The sequence below is a fragment of the Acanthisitta chloris genome, unplaced genomic scaffold (genome assembly GCF_000695815.1).
Source record: "Acanthisitta chloris isolate BGI_N310 unplaced genomic scaffold, ASM69581v1 scaffold9553, whole genome shotgun sequence".
NCBI lineage: Eukaryota > Metazoa > Chordata > Aves > Passeriformes > Acanthisittidae > Acanthisitta > Acanthisitta chloris.
In genome coordinates this window covers 31,845-49,097 of record NW_008664337.1, presented here as the reverse complement: position 1 = coordinate 49,097, position 17,253 = coordinate 31,845, and the positions used below count along the sequence as shown (strand labels likewise).

The 17,253-nt window shown below is 47.4% G+C and overlaps 1 protein-coding gene across 1 annotated transcript in view; it reads left to right on the top strand.

Annotated features, from left to right (window-relative positions):
* The first annotated feature begins 5,765 nt into the window (after positions 1-5,765).
* The window catches only part of EXTL3 (exostosin-like glycosyltransferase 3), a 29,991-nt gene continuing 18,503 nt past the window's right edge, over positions 5,766-17,253 (top strand). Inside the window, exon 1 of the mRNA XM_009071308.1 lies at positions 5,766-7,913. Coding sequence (XP_009069556.1) covers positions 5,766-7,913 — 2,148 coding nt within the window. The remainder of the gene's footprint in view (positions 7,914-17,253) is intronic.

Here is a 17,253-nt window from a genome sequence, read left to right as displayed (position 1 = left end):
GTGACACCAGGCTTGGAGCCAGGTATTGATCTGCTGCCTCTTCCTGCTTCTTCCCTCATCATTCCCTGCAGCTGGAAGGACAGAGAACACTACTTGTGTGCTGTGGTTGTGGGAGGGAGTACCCTTCTTCCACAAGGATTTAGTGTGGAAAGCAGCTCTCAAAGGATTTGTCCTCAAGTGCTGCTTCTAAAGCCACTGCCTCTACAGCACGTGTGGTTTATGACTTTGCTGGAGTGAGCACATGAAGCAGCTCTTGGAGTGACTGTCCAGGACCCCTTTACCCCACACATGCCCCACGTGGATGGCGAGCATGGCTGGAAGCAGGTTTGGCTTCGCATGGAGCTGGAAACATGGTGGATGTTCCTTGGTTTAGAGAAAAGCTCCCTAAAGCCAGGGATGCGGTTTCTCCCCGGAATTTACAGATTACAGGAACCATTACCAGTGCATGTAGCAGTGTTGATCTTAGTCTGGGAGAATTTCTCTGTACCTGTGAGCTCTCAGGATGATACAAATCCCTCATGATGATCCCTAAGGCTGTAGCATGCGAAGCATTTCAGAGTGAATTTTCCATCTGCTCCTTTGAAAGATCTGCTCTCAAATGTATCTTAAAGCACACACCTAATAGATTTATTCTCCTTGTTCAACTGCTCCTGTTCCCAAAGTGATGGGAGATTTGGGGTGTAATCCTTTCCTTTGAGAGCTTTAGGAAGTGGAAATTTGTCATTCCTCAAGGGCTGTTTGGTGTTCGTTTCTTTTGCATTTCAGCAGAAACTCTGTTCTAAAGCAGGAGAATGTGCTGTATTTTTACTTTCTCTCTTTTGATTTCATTTTCAGTGCTCATGAAAGAGAGTTGCCAATAGAAACTGTCTCTCCAAGACTGGACAAATAAAGCACAGGAGCCACTAACACACTCCTTGCTGTCCTTCTCCATCTGCCAGGAGGGATCTGGTGTGACAGAGGTGAGTTCCTTCTCCGTGGAGAACAGGACAGCAGAACTTTGTGGAGGTGACATAGCAGCAATAACACTGCAGACCCATCATTTCATAGGAAAAGAGAGTAAGGATGAGTATGGATGCATAGAGACAGTTTGGGAACTCTAATTTAGCAGATTCAGGATCCCTGTGGATTTTCCTCCCCACAGTGCAGTCTGTGTCATGTTCTGCCTAATGGTTATGTATTGCTCTGCTAAGACCATAAGATTGAATTTTCCAGGTTCTGTTCACAAACGTGCTGAGAAAGGAATGGTATTTACCTAATTTTATAAGGAGATGGATAAATGGAGGTATAAGCAGGGAGGAATAGGTGTGCTCGGGGGTTGCAGAAGGACTTTGAACATTTGCGGAGTAATGACTCCATGAACATCCACAGATCAGAGCAGCCTGGCTCTTCCTAGAAATGTTGTAGGAGAGAACATCAGGTGTTCCCACAACTTCGCTGGCACAGGGAGTGCCTGCTGTGTAGCTGAGGAAAGCTGGGAATGCAACCTGAGATTTGACAATGTGCTTAAGCAGCAATTTAGTTTCACAGCCCTGTTCCATGGGAGAAGGGAGTGCAGTGTTCACATCTGTCATGCCCCAGAAGTCAATCAGGTTGGCATTTGGGAAGAGACTCTGGTAATTATGGTTCTTCTGATTCCTAAGAGCTCTTCCTGCTTTTTTCTCCGTGTGTAATTAGCTCTATCAGGCAGCACCACTGTGCTATAACATCAACAAGAGTTTTCAGTGTGGGGCTCGAACAGTTTAAAGAACTAAATAGTACTTGGGAATGAGAGGGATGAGTTGGCTGGAAAGCTCAGCAGCTAACCTGTTTCTTCTCCTCCCACATTTCTTCTTGGAAATGATGGAAAGCAGCAGCCTGTTTCCCCAGGGCTGCTTCTTGCCCTTAAATATAACACTGAAGTCTGTCTTGGTAAAACCACGGGTAGGGTTTTTACTTAGCCTTTCTTCATAAGTCCTAATGACAACATGTTACAACCTCAGGCTCTGTGGAGTTGATGAGGAATAAAGTCTCAATAATGAAGAAGAGTCCAAGAGTGTGTCTAAAGTGCTCACTTTAGCACCAGCACATATTTCATACTGACAGTCAATACTTTTAACTGATCCCAAGCCATGTGTGGTGCATTTTAAATCCTTCCCCAGCCTGCTCTGCTCTTTCCCATGTGGTGTTTCCAAGTGAGCGACAGAGTCACTTTGTCAGCTTCAGGTTTCTCAGCATACAGATATCTTTAATTCACAACCCACATTTTTAGGTCAGGAGGATAAAGTTTGTTCTGTGTCAAAGAAGGGAAGGAGCAGAGGAGCCACTGGAAGGATTAGGTGGCAGAACAGCTGCAGAGGATCATGTGTGGAGCGATGGATTTAGCTTTTCAATGACCCAAGTTGCCATTTTAGGGAGTCCATTTTGCCATTTCGTTTCTGTTTAAGGCTTATAAATAGGCAAAGCAGCTACAAAGGACCAGGATTTAGATGCAGTCTCAGCTGATAACCTTTGGGACTGCCTTTACTGCCTGTGGGGCTTCAGTTTTCTTTGTCTAGTCCAAAAGAGAATGTCCATGTGTCTCACTATTTCTTGGCCACGTTTATGATCCCTTGTTTTCATGTTGTCTCAATACTCTGCAAGGTTTGACCGCACTTATCCCAAGTAAAAAACATCAGAGCTTGTTTTCCCCACGTGTGCCTTGAAGTTAAGCTGATTTTTAGATGTGCTGATGTTCCAGTGAGGGTGTGCTTTGGCATTTCCCTCAGGAAAAGGATTAATAGGGCAGCTCATCTCCTGGCCAGCTGTTTGCAGAAAACTGGTGGCAGTTCCAGGATCTTTGCAGCCCCTGTGAGACCAGGTTGAAATAGCTGGAACTGCCTGACTGGCACACACACACACACAGCTTGAGCTTCTTTTCCTACAGAGAGCTTAAAAATGGGGAAAAATTTAAGAATATCAGACTTTAAAAGCTTCTTTTATTAGTAGTATTATTTATTTTTTTTCCTTCAGTTGCCTGGTCTGTGCAGTGGTGCCTGCTGAAACCCTGCTGCTGTGTGGGATCCGAGGCTGGAGCCTCCCCCATCTGCCTGCAGCAACGTGCTGCCAAGGTTCAAGAAAGCTGATTTAGCCTTTTGCTGACTTTTTAGCCCCTTTATCCTCCTGGCTTTCAACAGTTTACACCAGTGCTGTTTGCCAACGTTAGGAATTTAAAACCTGCCTTAGTTTTAAGTGCCCATTCTGCTGTGCAACTCAGTTGTGGGTCGTGGGGAGGGGAAAATCCCATTTAATCATGGGGCGTTAAGTACTGACAGCAAATGGTCATGTAACAATAGGCCTAGGGATTATGCTTTATTACTCTACATATTTCCCCTTTCATGATGATTTTTCCTGGAGAAAATCAAATTTTCCATTCATTTTTCCTGACACGCGCTTGTGTCCTACGCTGAAAATTCCTCCTGACTTCTCTCTGCTCTTTTAAGGTGAATTTTCTTGCTTTGGCCCGTTTCCAGATGTGTATTTCAGCTGAGATTCGCTTCCTCACCTTCTTTCTGCTAGTTCTTGATGAGTAGATGAGAGGAGCATTAAACAGATCTAGTGAAAAATGACCACCACCACCACAGATTACTTTCCTCTAATTAAAAATTGAAGCGGAAATGAATAAGCTTCTCTTGAGGCTGTGCAGGAGCTGAGGCTAAGCCCAGCACTATATTCATCAGTGAAGTGGAAAGTCCTGTGTGTGAAGGAATATCCCAGAAACTTTAGTACCTTGGAGGATGCTAATAAAAGGGAAGGGAGAGAGGTTCTAGTGGCAGCATATTGATGTGGCCTAGATTTAAATCTGTTGGCATAGACCCAGGACTCGTAAAATCATAAATGGTTTGGGTTGGAAGGACCTTAAAGCTCATCTTGTTCTGCTCCCTGTGCCATGGGTAGGGACACTTTCCACTAGACCAGGTTGCTCCAAGCCTCATCCAACCTGGCCTGGAACACTTTCAGGGATGGAGCAGCCACAACGTCTATGAGCTAGTGCTTCACTACCCTCACAGGAAAGAACTTCTCCCTAATATCTAATCTAAACCTACTCTCCTTCAGCTTATGGCCATTCCCACTTTGTGCCCTTTTAAAATGTCCCTCTCCAGGGATTTTTGCCATATCCTTGTTTTTTTTAAAAATGCCTATGCATTTAACAAGTTTTTCAAGGAAAAAGGTACATCTAAGCAAGCCGATACCACTTGGGTGATACAATACTGAGTGGATCCTAACTTCAGCATCTTTGCTTTAATGCACAGCATAGACTTGTTCAGTGTTGACCAGGAATTCTCTCATACTCAGCCAGTGAAGTTAATCATAACCAACACAAGTAGGTTCCCTTTAAACTTTCTCATGCAATGAATCAAAATTTTCCAGCAGGAAATGAAAGCAAAACACTTCATCTAAAAATTCCTCATCAGCTCCAGTCACTAGAGCAGAACAATGGTGATTACACTCAGTTATGCAGTACAAATTCCCAGCACTGCTGTGTCCCAGGATCACACCGAGGCCGGCAGGGAGAGCAGGTGTATGTTAATGTCTCTGTTCTGTACGTGAGGAGACAGGTCCTTGCAGATGTTAAACAGCTTCTCCTGAGTTACACAGCAAGACAATGGCAGAAATAGGAATCCAGGTCCAGGGCTCTGATGTTTGTGGTTTGGCCACTGAAGCATGAAACCCTAATGAAGAGCAGAGTGCCTGGAGTAAGCCGTGTGTCCTCATCTAATGAATCCCATCACCTTCTCAGGTGTGCTGGTATTAACCCCAGAGGTATTGATCATGTATGAAGGTTGCTCTTTTGAGAGAGGACAGTTGCTTTTAAATCTAGCAATGCCTTCAGAATCACAGAATCACCGAGATCGGAAAAGACCTTGAGGTCATCAAGTCCAACCTATGGCCTAACATCACCATGTCAGCTAGAACATAGCACTAAGTTCCACGTCCAGTCTCTCCTTAAACACCTCCAGGGATGGTGACTCCACCATCTCCCTGGATAGTCCATTGCAATGTCTAATCACCCTTTCTATGCAGAAACTCTTCCTAATGTTTAACCTAAACCTCCCCTAGTGCAGCTGGAGGCTATGTCCTCTAGTCCTGTCACTTGTTGCCTGGGAGAAAAGACCAACTCCCACCTGGCTCCATCCTCCTGTCAGGAAGTTGTGGAGAGTGCTAAGGTCACCGCTAAGCCTCCCGTTCTCTAGGCTGAGCCTCCTCAGTTGCCTCAGCCTCTCCTAAGGGGTTGTTTTGTTTGCATTGTCTGACTGTGTGATTGTTCTCTTACAGGAATGGCAGAGCTCCATCCTTGCAGCAGCGATGAGAGAGACTGACATTCCTGCGAGTCTCTTCTGGGTCCTCCACAATGGCTGGTGCCTCTGCATATTCATTGGATGGTAATGCAGGATGTCGAGAGCAGCAGTAGAGTTTGGCTCAATCCCATTGTGCTTTTCTTCTGCCGGTGGAGACTTTGAATCACCATGACAACACTGTGACACTTGCAGCAAAGGTTGCCCACAGACCAAGGGTGGGTTGGGGTGGGTGAGGAGGTCAGTGATTGAGTCCAACGGGATCAAGAGTTGTGCCTGCAGCAGAACAAGTGTGGAAGAGCCGTCAGCACAGCAAGAAGATGAAATTCCCCTTCCATTGGCTTCTGGTTAAGCAGGCACAATAACATTTTTTTCCAAGAGACTCGCTATAAAAACTCTTCTGGTTATGGCTACTGATCCAACGTGATTGGGTGCGCAGCGACTTTGGAACTCATGACTGGATATACGATGTTGCGGAATGGGGGAGTGGGGAATGGAGGCCAGCCGTGGGTGTTGAGATGGTCCAGTCGGATCCGGCTCACCTGGCTTAGTTTCACCCTCTTTGTTATCCTTGTCTTCTTTCCCCTCATTGCCCACTACTACCTAACCACCATCGACGATGCGGACGATGCCGGCAAGCGCATCTTTGGCCCTCGGACCGGCAACGAGCTGTGTGAGGTGAAGCATGTGCAGGACCTGTGCCGCATCCGTGAGTCGGTCAGTGAGGAGCTGCTCCAGCTCGAGGCCAAGCGGCAGGAGCTCAACAGTGAGATCGCCAAGCTCAACCTGAAGATCGAGGCCTGCAAAAAGAGCATTGAGAATGCCAAGCAGGACCTGCTGCAGTTGAAGAACGTCATCAGCCAGACTGAGCATTCCTACAAAGAGCTGATGGCTCAGAACCAACCCAAGCTCTCCTTGCCCATCCGGCTGTTGCCTGACAAGGACGACGCGACCTTCCCCCTGCCAAAATCCAACCGGAACTGCAGGCTACACAACTGCTTCGACTACTCACGCTGCCCGTTGACATCTGGCTTTCCAGTCTATGTCTACAACAGCGATGATTTCCCTTTTGGTAGTTCCTTAGACCCTTTAATCAAACAAGCCTTTGAGGCGACTGTCAGAACTAATGTTTATGTTACTGAAAATGCAAATATTGCTTGTGTGTATATAATTTTAGTGGGGGAAATGCAAGAGCCTGTAATGCCAAAACCTACTGAACTAGAGCAACAGTTGCACTCTTTGCCATATTGGAGGACTGATGGACATAACCATCTCATCATCAATTTATCGAGGAAATCGGAGACTCAGAACTTCATTTACAACATCAGCACAGGGCGCGCCATGGTTGCCCAGTCCACTTTTTACGATGTGCAGTATCGACCAGGGTTTGATATTGTGGTGTCGCCTCTGGTCCACGCTATGTCCGAACCCAATTTCCTAGAAATCCCACCCCAGGTGCCGGTCAAGCGTAAATACCTGTTTAGTTTCCAGGGGGAAAAGATCGAGTCTCTCAGATCCAGCTTGCAGGAGGTTCGCTCTTTCGAGGAGGAAATCGAAGGCAATGCCCCAGCTGACTACGACGATCGCATCATCACCACCTTGAAGGCTGTTCAGGACAGCAAGTTGGACTTTGTTTTGGTGGAGTTCACATGTAAGAACCAGCCTAAGGCGAGTCTGCCCACTGAGTGGGCTCTGTGTGGAGAAAGGGATGACAGACTAGAGCTACTGAAGCTATCTACTTTTGCACTGATAATCACCCCCGGGGACACCCATTTAGTGATCTCCGCTGGGTGTACCATGAGACTGTTTGAGGCTCTGGAAGTCGGAGCCATCCCGGTGGTTCTTGGAGAGCAAGTTCAGCTACCCTACAACGATGTGATCCGGTGGAACGAGGCAGCCTTAATTATACCAAAGCCACGTATCACAGAAGTGCACTTTCTTCTGAGAAGCATTTCTGACAACGATCTCCTTGCCATGAGGAGGCAGGGCCGCTTCTTGTGGGAGACCTATTTCTCCACCTCTGACAACGTCTTCAGCACAGTCTTAGCTATCATAAGGACTCGAATCCAAATCCCGGCTGCTCCTATCCGAGAAGAACCTGCAGTGGAGATTCCCCACCGGTCTGGCAAAGCTGCTGGTACTGACCCCAATATGGCAGACAACGGTGACCTGGACCTGGGGCCTGTGGAAACAGAACCACCCTATGCATCTCCCAAATATCTCCGCAATTTCACCCTCACTGCAATGGATATCTACAGGAATTGGAATTCCGCTCCGGGGCCTTTCCACCTCTTCCCCTACACTCCCTTTGACCCCGTTTTACCATCAGAAGCAAAATTTTTGGGGTCTGGGACTGGATTTCGACCAATTGGTGGAGGAGCAGGTGGCTCTGGGAAGGAGTTCCAGGCTGCTTTGGGTGGCAACGTCCCCCGGGAGCAGTTCACGGTGGTGATGTTGACTTATGAGCGGGAGGAAGTGTTGATGAACTCCCTAGAAAGGCTCAATGGTCTCCCGTACTTAAATAAAGTTGTGGTAGTGTGGAACTCTCCCAAACTTCCCTCCGAGGATCTTTTGTGGCCAGACATCGGCGTCCCAATCATGGTAAGAAAGATGTAGCTACTGTGGTCTTGCTTCATGGTGGGGTTTGTGTGTTGAAGTTGGCTGTAGCTCTTCTGTGTCAGCTCAGCTTCAGTCATCTGGGATGGTTGGAGATGTCTGGATGCTTTATCAGCGGAGAAAACCAAGAGGTGCCAGGTTTTAGCATTCATGGAACAGGAATTGCTTGTGTGGAGCCTGATTTGAATCTCAAGGCTTAAAGCTAGAGATTCTTGGTTATTGGGAATCTTTCCTGAGGCTCTTTAAGTATCACACTGTGAGGACAGTTGACACCTTATAAATACCTAAGTAGTAACTGTTTCTGCACTTTACCAGATGAATTTTTTATTAAAACAAAAAGGGACCCACTGTGCCTACTGCAAGGGCCTCAAAACTCAAACCACTTTATATTACAAGGGATGGCAGAGAAGGAATTCCAAGCCAAGGCCAACGTGACCTTAAGAGCTTCCATGTTCCAAGGGTTGTAACTGAGTTTTGCATAGGTTCAGGTTAATTGTTTTCCTCATCCAAACTGAAGAAGTAACACCTTAAATAAACAATACTCATTTTCACACCCAGCTGCTCACTCATACATTGACTTGTAAGGAGTTCATTCTTCCTAAATTATTAGTTGTGTATTTATTTTAGGACTTCTCTGCCATCCCAACATAACTTTCTGCACTGGCCATTATTAACAATCAATATTGAATAGAAATCTCCACGTGCCCTCGTAAGGGAGCACAGGCACAGAGCCACTGCAAGAACTAACACTGTGTGGTCTGAATCTGGTCGTGTTTAGAGGACAAATGGAAGGATAATGCCTTACAAATTAGAGAAGGGAAAAATAAAAGAGAGAGATGGTGTTTAAGAACACAAACTGCGTGTGGTTTATGTGACAGGACACTGCTGAGCTTAATAGCACTGTGAGCTTTATGCTGCATGCAAAGAGATTCATTGATTTAATATTTCCTTTATTATTATTGTGATGAATAAATCCTTCTGCTCACATTTAAAAACCCTTATGGTTTGGGGACAATGAGGAGAGAAAATTGCTTGGATAATTGCAAAATAATCTTTCACATTAGTCCTGTTGAATGTCTGAATTCTACAAAATCTTTGCATTGTGTCTTCCAAAAAACTGCATCGTCCTTCGGAACAGGAATTGTTCTCTTTGGAGTTGCTAATGGGAGTTATTTGTGAAAGAAAAATATGTTTCTGTTGATGGAAGATAATGGCTTTTTGTACCTTGCTGTTATCTGCACATCTATTGTGTTGGAGTCCCACTGGCTTTTTGAGTACTTGACACACGAGTTTCTGTGTGTTACCTTTGAGCCACACGCTGGAGTCTGTGTTCCGTGGGGGATGTGCTGTAGGGAATGTTTGCTACCATGTGGTTCCAGAGGAGGAAATTGTCTTGAATCTGCTTTCACAGAATCACAGAATCTGTCAGGTTGGGAAAGACCTCTGAGATCATCCAGCCCAACCTATGGCCTAATACCACCATGTCAATGAGATCATGGCATTAAGTGCCCTGTCCAGTCTCTCCTTAAACACCTCCAGGGATGGGGACTCCACCACCTCCCTGGGCAGTGCATTCCAGTGTCTAAGCACACTTTCTGTGAAGAAATTGTTCCTAATGTCTAACCTAAACCTCCCCTAGTGCACTGTGAGGCTATGTCCTCTCATGCTGTCCCTTGTACCTGGGAGAAGAGGCCAATCCCCACCTGGCTACAACCTCCTGTCAGAGAATTATAGAGAGTGCTAAGGTCACCCCTGAGCCTCCTCTTCCCCAGGCTAAACAACCCCAGTTTCCTCAGCCTTTCCTCATTGGACTTGTGCTCCAGACCCTTCTCCAGCTCTGTTCCCTTTTCTGGACACACTCTAGCACCTCAGTGTCCTTCTTGCAGTGAGGGGTCCAGAACTGGACACAGCACTCAAGGTATGACCTCACCAGTCCTGAGTACAAAGAGACAATCACTTCCCTGGTCCTGCTGGGCACACTGTTTCTGATACATGCCAGGATGCTGTTGGCATACTGTGGCATTGGCACGCTGCTGGATCATGTTCAGCCCCTGTTGACCAGAACCCCCAGGTCCTTTTACTTTGGGGTGCTGAATGGTAACACTGTGCTCATGCCCAAGTGGATTCACCATCCCTGGAGGTTTTCAAGACAAGACTGGATGTGGCACTTAGTGCTATGGTCTAGTGACCACGGTGGGGTGGACTCGATGGGCTTTGAGGTCTCTTCCAACCCGGATGATTCTATGATTCTGTGATTCTAAGTGCCAGGGAATGGGTGGAGCACAGGGAGCTTCTTCCAGGATCCTTCTTGAAAGAGCCTGTTGGTGCGATCATAGTTCTGCTTTCTTCCCATTTTTCTAAATCCCAATTTTTAAAAGAGCCCAAGTCTCCTGGGATCTCTCACAGGAGGGTTAACCCTGTGCAGCCTCCAGGCATCCATCCCACCGACGTGCTTGTTGCTGAGTCCAGCTCCAGACTGGATTTTAATCACATTGGGAGTCTGTTGTATTCATCTACATGGATGGTTTAATGTGGCAATCGTGGAAAACTTACCTGGGCTTCATCAGACAGCATCAGACATTTTAAGAGCCAGTGGAAAAGGGCAACAAGAACTTGGGGAGCAGAGATGAGGCTCTGTTTGAGCCTTGGCAGCTGAGACATGGGATGTGCTGGCCAGGGGGAGAGGCAGGTGGGGATGTGAGGCTGGCAGGAAACACAAGGCTGTACGTGCTGCTGTCAAGGGAAACTGCAGAGCTGTGAATCTGATTTCCTTATGGGGGAAAAAGTGTCTTTTGATGGGGAATATCCAATTCTCTCAGATCTGGAAGCAGTGCTGTATCTCTGAGTAACAAATGTGTTTCCAGTAACATTGGGATGCAAGGACTTGCCCTGTGTTCAGATCCCAAAGCACAGAGCTATGCAGGGAAAACATGGAGAGAGGAGGATTGGATGAGGGTGTCCCTCTTGTGATTGATGTGGGTCCAGGCAACCTCTGACTCTGAGGAGCAGCACAACAGCAGAACATGTGTGCCAGCATGATCCATGATCAAAGCACCTGAAGCCAGAAGTTTGTTGAAGAAAGGATGTGGAGCTGCTGGAGTGAGTCCAGAGGAGGCCATGGAGATACTGGAAAGTCCTTTTCCTTAGCCTCAGAGGGATTCCCTTGGCAGAGGAATTCTTTGCTTGTATTCCAGCTCCAGTGTGGCCCCTGCAGCCCTCAGAGTCCTGAGCTGAGCCAAACCTTCTTTATCTGAGACACTGCATAGTCTGTGTGTGGAGCAGCAGGACCAGGGGGATGGTCTCGAGCTGAGGGAGGGTGGATTTACATTAGATATTAGGAAGGAATTGTTCCCTGTGAGGATGCTGAGGCACTGGAATGGATTTCCCAGAGCAGCTGTGGCTGTTCCATCCCTGGGAGTGTTCCAGGCCAGGCTGGATGGGGCTGGGAGCAGCCTGGGCTGGTGGAAGGTGTCCCTGCTCATGGTAGGGGGTGAGATGGGATGATGTGCCAAGTCCCTTCCCACCCCAACCATTTTACCATTGTATGTAAGTCACAGCCTAATGAGCCAAAGCAATGTGTGTAGCATGTCATGGGCTGAAAGACCCTTTGGAAGCATATAGAGTCCTAAGTCCCACCTAGGGGCTGCTGGTGGCAAGAGCTCCAGCAGTTCCTTGGTGGGACTTAGGACTACACTTGATCTGTGTGGCTCTGTACTGGCAGAATTCCCCACAGGAGAGCTCTTCCTTCAGCCCTGCTGCCTGGGTTGACCTTAGTTCATTGATCAGTTCCTTGAAAACTGTTTTGCAAAGTGTACTGCTTGGTTGTGATTTGGTCCTCCAGCTTATGTGGTTTCTTTTCCCTGGTGGGCTGGGAATTAATCAAGAATAAAGCTCAAAGCTGCATTGCATCTTTCATGGATAATGAGATAAACAAGGCTACAGAATAGATTTGGGTTTTTAACACTTTTACTTAAATCTAGATTTCTTGTGATGTCATAATTGACTGAAAAATCAGTAAGTTTCCTATGCTGTGCAGGAGTCTGATAAAATATTCCGGCCCTGTACCCAGCCTGAAGTGACTAGGTGTAAATATAACTTAATGTGAAGTTGTGTGTAGTCATTCAGGGCTGCCCTGGAACAGATGTAGGTACATTATCCTCACATTTAAAGTGCCTTTGTGCCGAAGTTGAGCTGTAAAAATTGTTCCCATCTCACATTAAACAGTAGCACAGCAAAAAACAAAGGTTGTAAATGAGAAGGTTTGTTTGTACAAGCTTAGAAACTTGCTTTTCCCAAGTGCTTTTTCTCCAGCACTGCCTTGGGAGAACTTCCCAAGACACATGCACCTGGAGAGTGTGACTGTTCCAGCACCAACAGTCACATCACAACCACTGCTGAACTTCTTTCTTTGTTGCCTAGAGCAGCTGTGGCTGCCCCATACCTGGAAGTGTTCCAGGCCAGGTTGGATGGGGCTTGGAGCAACCTGGGCTAGTGAAAGGTCCCTGCCCGTGGCAGGGGGTTGGAACTGGATGAGTTGTAAGGTCCCTTCCAACTCAAAACATTGTTATGATTCTGAGCTCCATCCTGCAGGATTTATACAGTGTTGATGCATCCTTCAAGCTGTCCGGGACATCTGGCAAAGTCACAGCATACTCAATGAATTAACATTCTGGATGACCAATCCCTGTCAGCAGTTGAGCTCCATTCCCTTGTAGCAGAGTTAGGAGTCTTCCTGTCCACCACATTGCTGTGGATGCTGAGGTCCATGGAATGGTGCTGCTCACACCTCACCAGCAAGTGCTGCTGCTATTCCATGCTTACAGGCCAGAAAAGAGGAAAGGAATTTGGATTAAATCCTGCTCTGAACAGGTGGGAAGACTGCAGTAGGGTTTGAGTGAGTTCAGCTGTTCTCCTGCACTGCCCTTGCACACACATTAATCCTGGAAAGGTCTCTGGCAGCAAAGTAATGAAGGAGTCAGTCATCAAGGAGAAGATCTGGCTCAATTCTGGGATAGAGTCTTCCAGCCTCGCTGTGCTCAGGATTTCAGGCAAAGACAGGAGAAACCTCACTCTCCTTGACAGCATTTTCATTCACATGAATAGAAGCAAAGGGAAACAAATGAAACAAAATACTCAGTCCGTGAAGATGGTAATCAGATGCACCCAGGAAGATTCAGATCCTGCTGTGTTTTGCCTGTTTCTGCTCTGGTTTTAATCCTGAAAGTATCAAAAAATGAATTGAGCTCGAACAGACAGAGTTGATCTGAAGAAAGTCTGTTTGTCCAGAGGAGGCCATTAAGTTGTTCACAGGGCTGGAGCAGCTCTGCCATGAATCCAGGCTGGGAGAGCTGGGGGTGTTCAACCAGGGGAAGAGAAGGCTGCAGGGAGACCTCAGAGCCCCTTCCAGTGCCTCAAGTGGCTCCAAGAGAGCTGCAGAGGGACTTGGGACAAGGGCCTGGAGGGACAGGACACAGGGAATGGCTTCCCACTGCCAGAGGGCAGGGAGAGATGGGATATTGGGAAGGAGTTCTTGGCTGTGAGGGTGGTGAGGCACTGGCACAGGTTGCCCAGAGCAGCTGTGGCTGCTCCGTCCCTGGGAGTGTTCCAGGCCAGGTTGGATGGGGCTTGGAGCAACCTGGGCTGGTGGGAGGTGTCCCTGCCCATGGCAGGGAGTGGAACGAGATGATCTTTAAGGTCTCTTCCAACTCAAGCCATTCCAGGATTCTGTGATTTGGAACTAAACCTTATTCAGCCCAAACCAATATTTTCTCAGCCTCTGCTCACGTTCTAAGAAGTGAGAGCCTGAACTTCCAGCTCCCCTCTGTCTCCTACATGTGTGCAGGTCCCTCAGTGGCAGAGCTGTGGCTGGAAAAGCCCTGCAGCAGTTTGCTTTCTGCTCTTCCTGCAGGCTGAGGTGATGTGTGTGCTTGGAGGCATTTCTGAGCAGTTTGGTTGGGTTCACTGCCAACGCAGCTCCTGTGGCTTTCGGCAGTGACTAATCCTTTCCTCCAGCTTTGTTCCAGGATAAGTAGCTCCTTTGATCTCTGCAGCCAGTTCCAGCGGCACAACGTCCTTTGCTGCTGGCCTGGTGGGCAGCTGAGAGAGCTCATTCAATTTAGCTGCTTGGTTAGAAAGGAATAATCTTTGGAAAATGTCTAATCCGGAAGCACTGCTGTGTCTGCAGACCTGTTTGGCTGCCCACGGGGTCCCTGGAAATGCCACTTGTTAATCAGGAGCAGGCTGGAATGCTGTCATGGCTTTGCCTTCTGTCTGGGTATGAGCTGTGTGGCTGTGCTGAGCTCACTGCTGAAGGACAGGTGCCTTAGCTTTGCGCGTCCTGTCTGGCAGAAATCCTCAAAGGTGCTTTGACATCTGTTTTAAGGGGCACAACAGGATCCTTAGGTGATGTTTCTGGCTGAGAGGACAGAACCTGGTCAGGTTGTAACATTAGTGTGTAGTGTGCGGTGGTGGCACCTGAGATTCTGAGCTTGTCCTTCAACAAGGAGTTGAGTCTTGCAGCTTGGTTTTCTAATCAGAGCAGTATCAGACTTGCAAACTAACAGCTTGCATAGTCACCAGTAACTTGAGATAAACTGGTGTGTGTAATCCAGGGTGAGGTCCCTATTCTGACCATGAGTAAACAAGATAATAGAACACTCCATGCTGACCACGCCACTATTTCAATCAATCCTTTTCCTTCCTGGGAGCTTTGCATAAACACCAGCTCAGGTTCTGGCTCGGTTTGGTAATTCAGCACGCACCAGACCTTTCCTTGGTGACGTGACTTGTGCTTTTCTGGACCAGCTCACCTGCAGAAGGTCCTTGGTGAGTCACAGCTTTACACCAGCACTGACTGCTTTTCCCTGCCTTACCATAACTCACAGCTCTGGGACAAAATCAGGAGGAACCCAACACCTCCCGGGCCCCCTGGGTTGCATGGGGGAGTGGGGAGCTCCAGGTTTGCTTCCAGAAGGAGCAATTCAGACAAAACCAGCTGAGAAAACCCCCTTGTTTCTTAGCACCCAGTCACTTTTTTGCCCCATCCACGGGTCGAACAGGCCCCATGCAGTGCAGCAGTGTTACCAGCAGTGTATCTCAGGTGTACCAGTCCCATTTCTCCATGAGAGCAGTTTTCCCGAGCAGGGAGACGTTACACATTAGTGCCTGTGTGCTGCTGTCGGGTTCGTAGCACCACCTGCTGCCAGCGGAGCCGCTGCCGCCGGAGAGGCAGATGAGTTCCTAAATCCCTTTGAGTTTTGCCATCTCGGTATCTATTTTTACTGTTGTGTAGCAGAAGAGGAAGGAGCAAATTTACTGCTTAGTTTACCTGAAATCCTAAAATCCAGATGCTTGTCACTGCAGGGCCTAAGCAAAGGTGCACTGATGCGTGAATGTAGGCTGATCATGTAACAAGCAGTGCTGACTTCCCGGGGATTTGCACTCTGAATATTAACTCCAACACCCTGACAATCCTCACTGCTATTCCTAAACCCAGTCCTTAATTCTCTCCCGTGCCATGTGCTGGTTTGTAATGGCTTTCCCTTAGACAAAACATTACTGTAGCCTCAGCTCTCCAAATTCCCTTGGCTTAGGATGCGGCTAATGGGGTCAGTGACCAGAAGGAAGGCGTTACTTTGGGGCATTGGAAAGGAAAGACAAGGCAGGGAAGCATCTTTGCACACTGCTGTGGACGTAATTGGGTGTTTTTTTCTTGCACATGAAAGCTTGAAGATGTCACAGGGGCCAGTCCCCCGTGTTGAAGTCATTAACCATCGCCACGCAGGCTGTCTGTGCATCTCAAACGCTCTGCTGTGAGCAGCTCTGTCACAACTGCTGGGGGACAAAAGCAGCACGATAGGACTTGGCACTGGAGGCTTTGCAGCAGCAAAGCACCACATTGTTTTTCCAGGGCTGGATTCCTGATACTTTTAGGGTTTGTATTGTGGCCTATTTAAATAGCAACAGAAACATAATGTCCCCAAATTATTCCATACACTAGAACAAGCACAGGGGGAACTGAGCATGTGGATGCATTCTCTCTGTATTTTTCCTTTTGTTTTCACCTTCATTTCATTCTCTGTGACTTTGTTATTGCAGCTCTTATTTAGTTCTTGTGTCACCGTGTGTTGACATCCACTTCACTGCATGTTATATCCTCCTTCCCATAAAGTCCCAGAGCCTGGATATCTGCATTTCCTTTCTTCCCATGCTTTTATCTGTCCTGGTGGAGTGGTTTTGCTGTGCAAAACCATTTGATTGTGCATTCTGTACAGGCTGCCTTGTTTGTGAAGACAGCCTTGTCTCCCAGAGTAGCTATAACTTGGAGCTACACCACGGATGAGTCCCCTGGCACAGGAGGGAAGGAGCAAGGCACCAAGGTCATGAATTGGTTTTGTCTTGTGGGTATTAAATAGATGGGATGTAAGAAAATCTGTGTTTGCTGGAAGAGGAGGGACCTCATGGGGCATTGGGACATCAAAGAGGGAATGGAGGGACATGAGAAGGATATAAAGAGGAAGGTAACTCTTGGATATGAGGTTAGAGAAAGACATGGGGAGCAAGAGAGAGGTTTTAATCACTGCTTGTTCTTATGTGTCTGATGTAGCTGGCAGAGGCCTTCCCAAGCTCTGTGGATTGATCAGCAAAGACATTGCAGCTCTCAAGCAGAAGATAGTGACTAACTCCCAAGGCTCTCAAGCAGAAGATAGTGACTAACTATCTTTTCCTGTGGGCTGGCAATAGCAGCCACAGTATTAGTCACCTCTAGGACAGTGTTACCCCTTCTCCCTGTGGTACCTGCCTGGATTCAGAACCAGGGGCTGCAGGTTGTTCTCCCATTGTCCTGCCTGCTGGATCCCTGGAATCGGATCTGTTTCACTACAAGTACCCTGGGAGAAAGGAGCTTTTCTTTCCTGATGATGGCAGTGAGGGGATGTCATTTTAGAGACCTTGAGAAAATCGGGGAAAAGCAGTAGTTTTAGGTCACTTCCATTCATTTAAAGCCTTCAGTTAACTAATGAAAATCTGTGTTAGACCTGTGCAGAAAGGTGAGGATTGTTTCCCTTCTCCTGAAATAGGCAAAAGGAGCTAAGGACATCTGGCACATAGGCCAGAGGAAAACTGAGGCCCAGAGAACAGAAAGCCAGGCCTCAATGCACTTCCACATCTTACAAGCTCACAGAAATGCTGTTTTCACCTATTTCCAGCTTTATGAGCAGCAGAAAGATGGGAAATCTGGCAAAGCTGTTCTTAGGCTTCCCAGATAACACTTTCAGATCAAAAGAATTCAGCAAAGTCTTCAGCTTTCTGAATGCTTATCTGGATT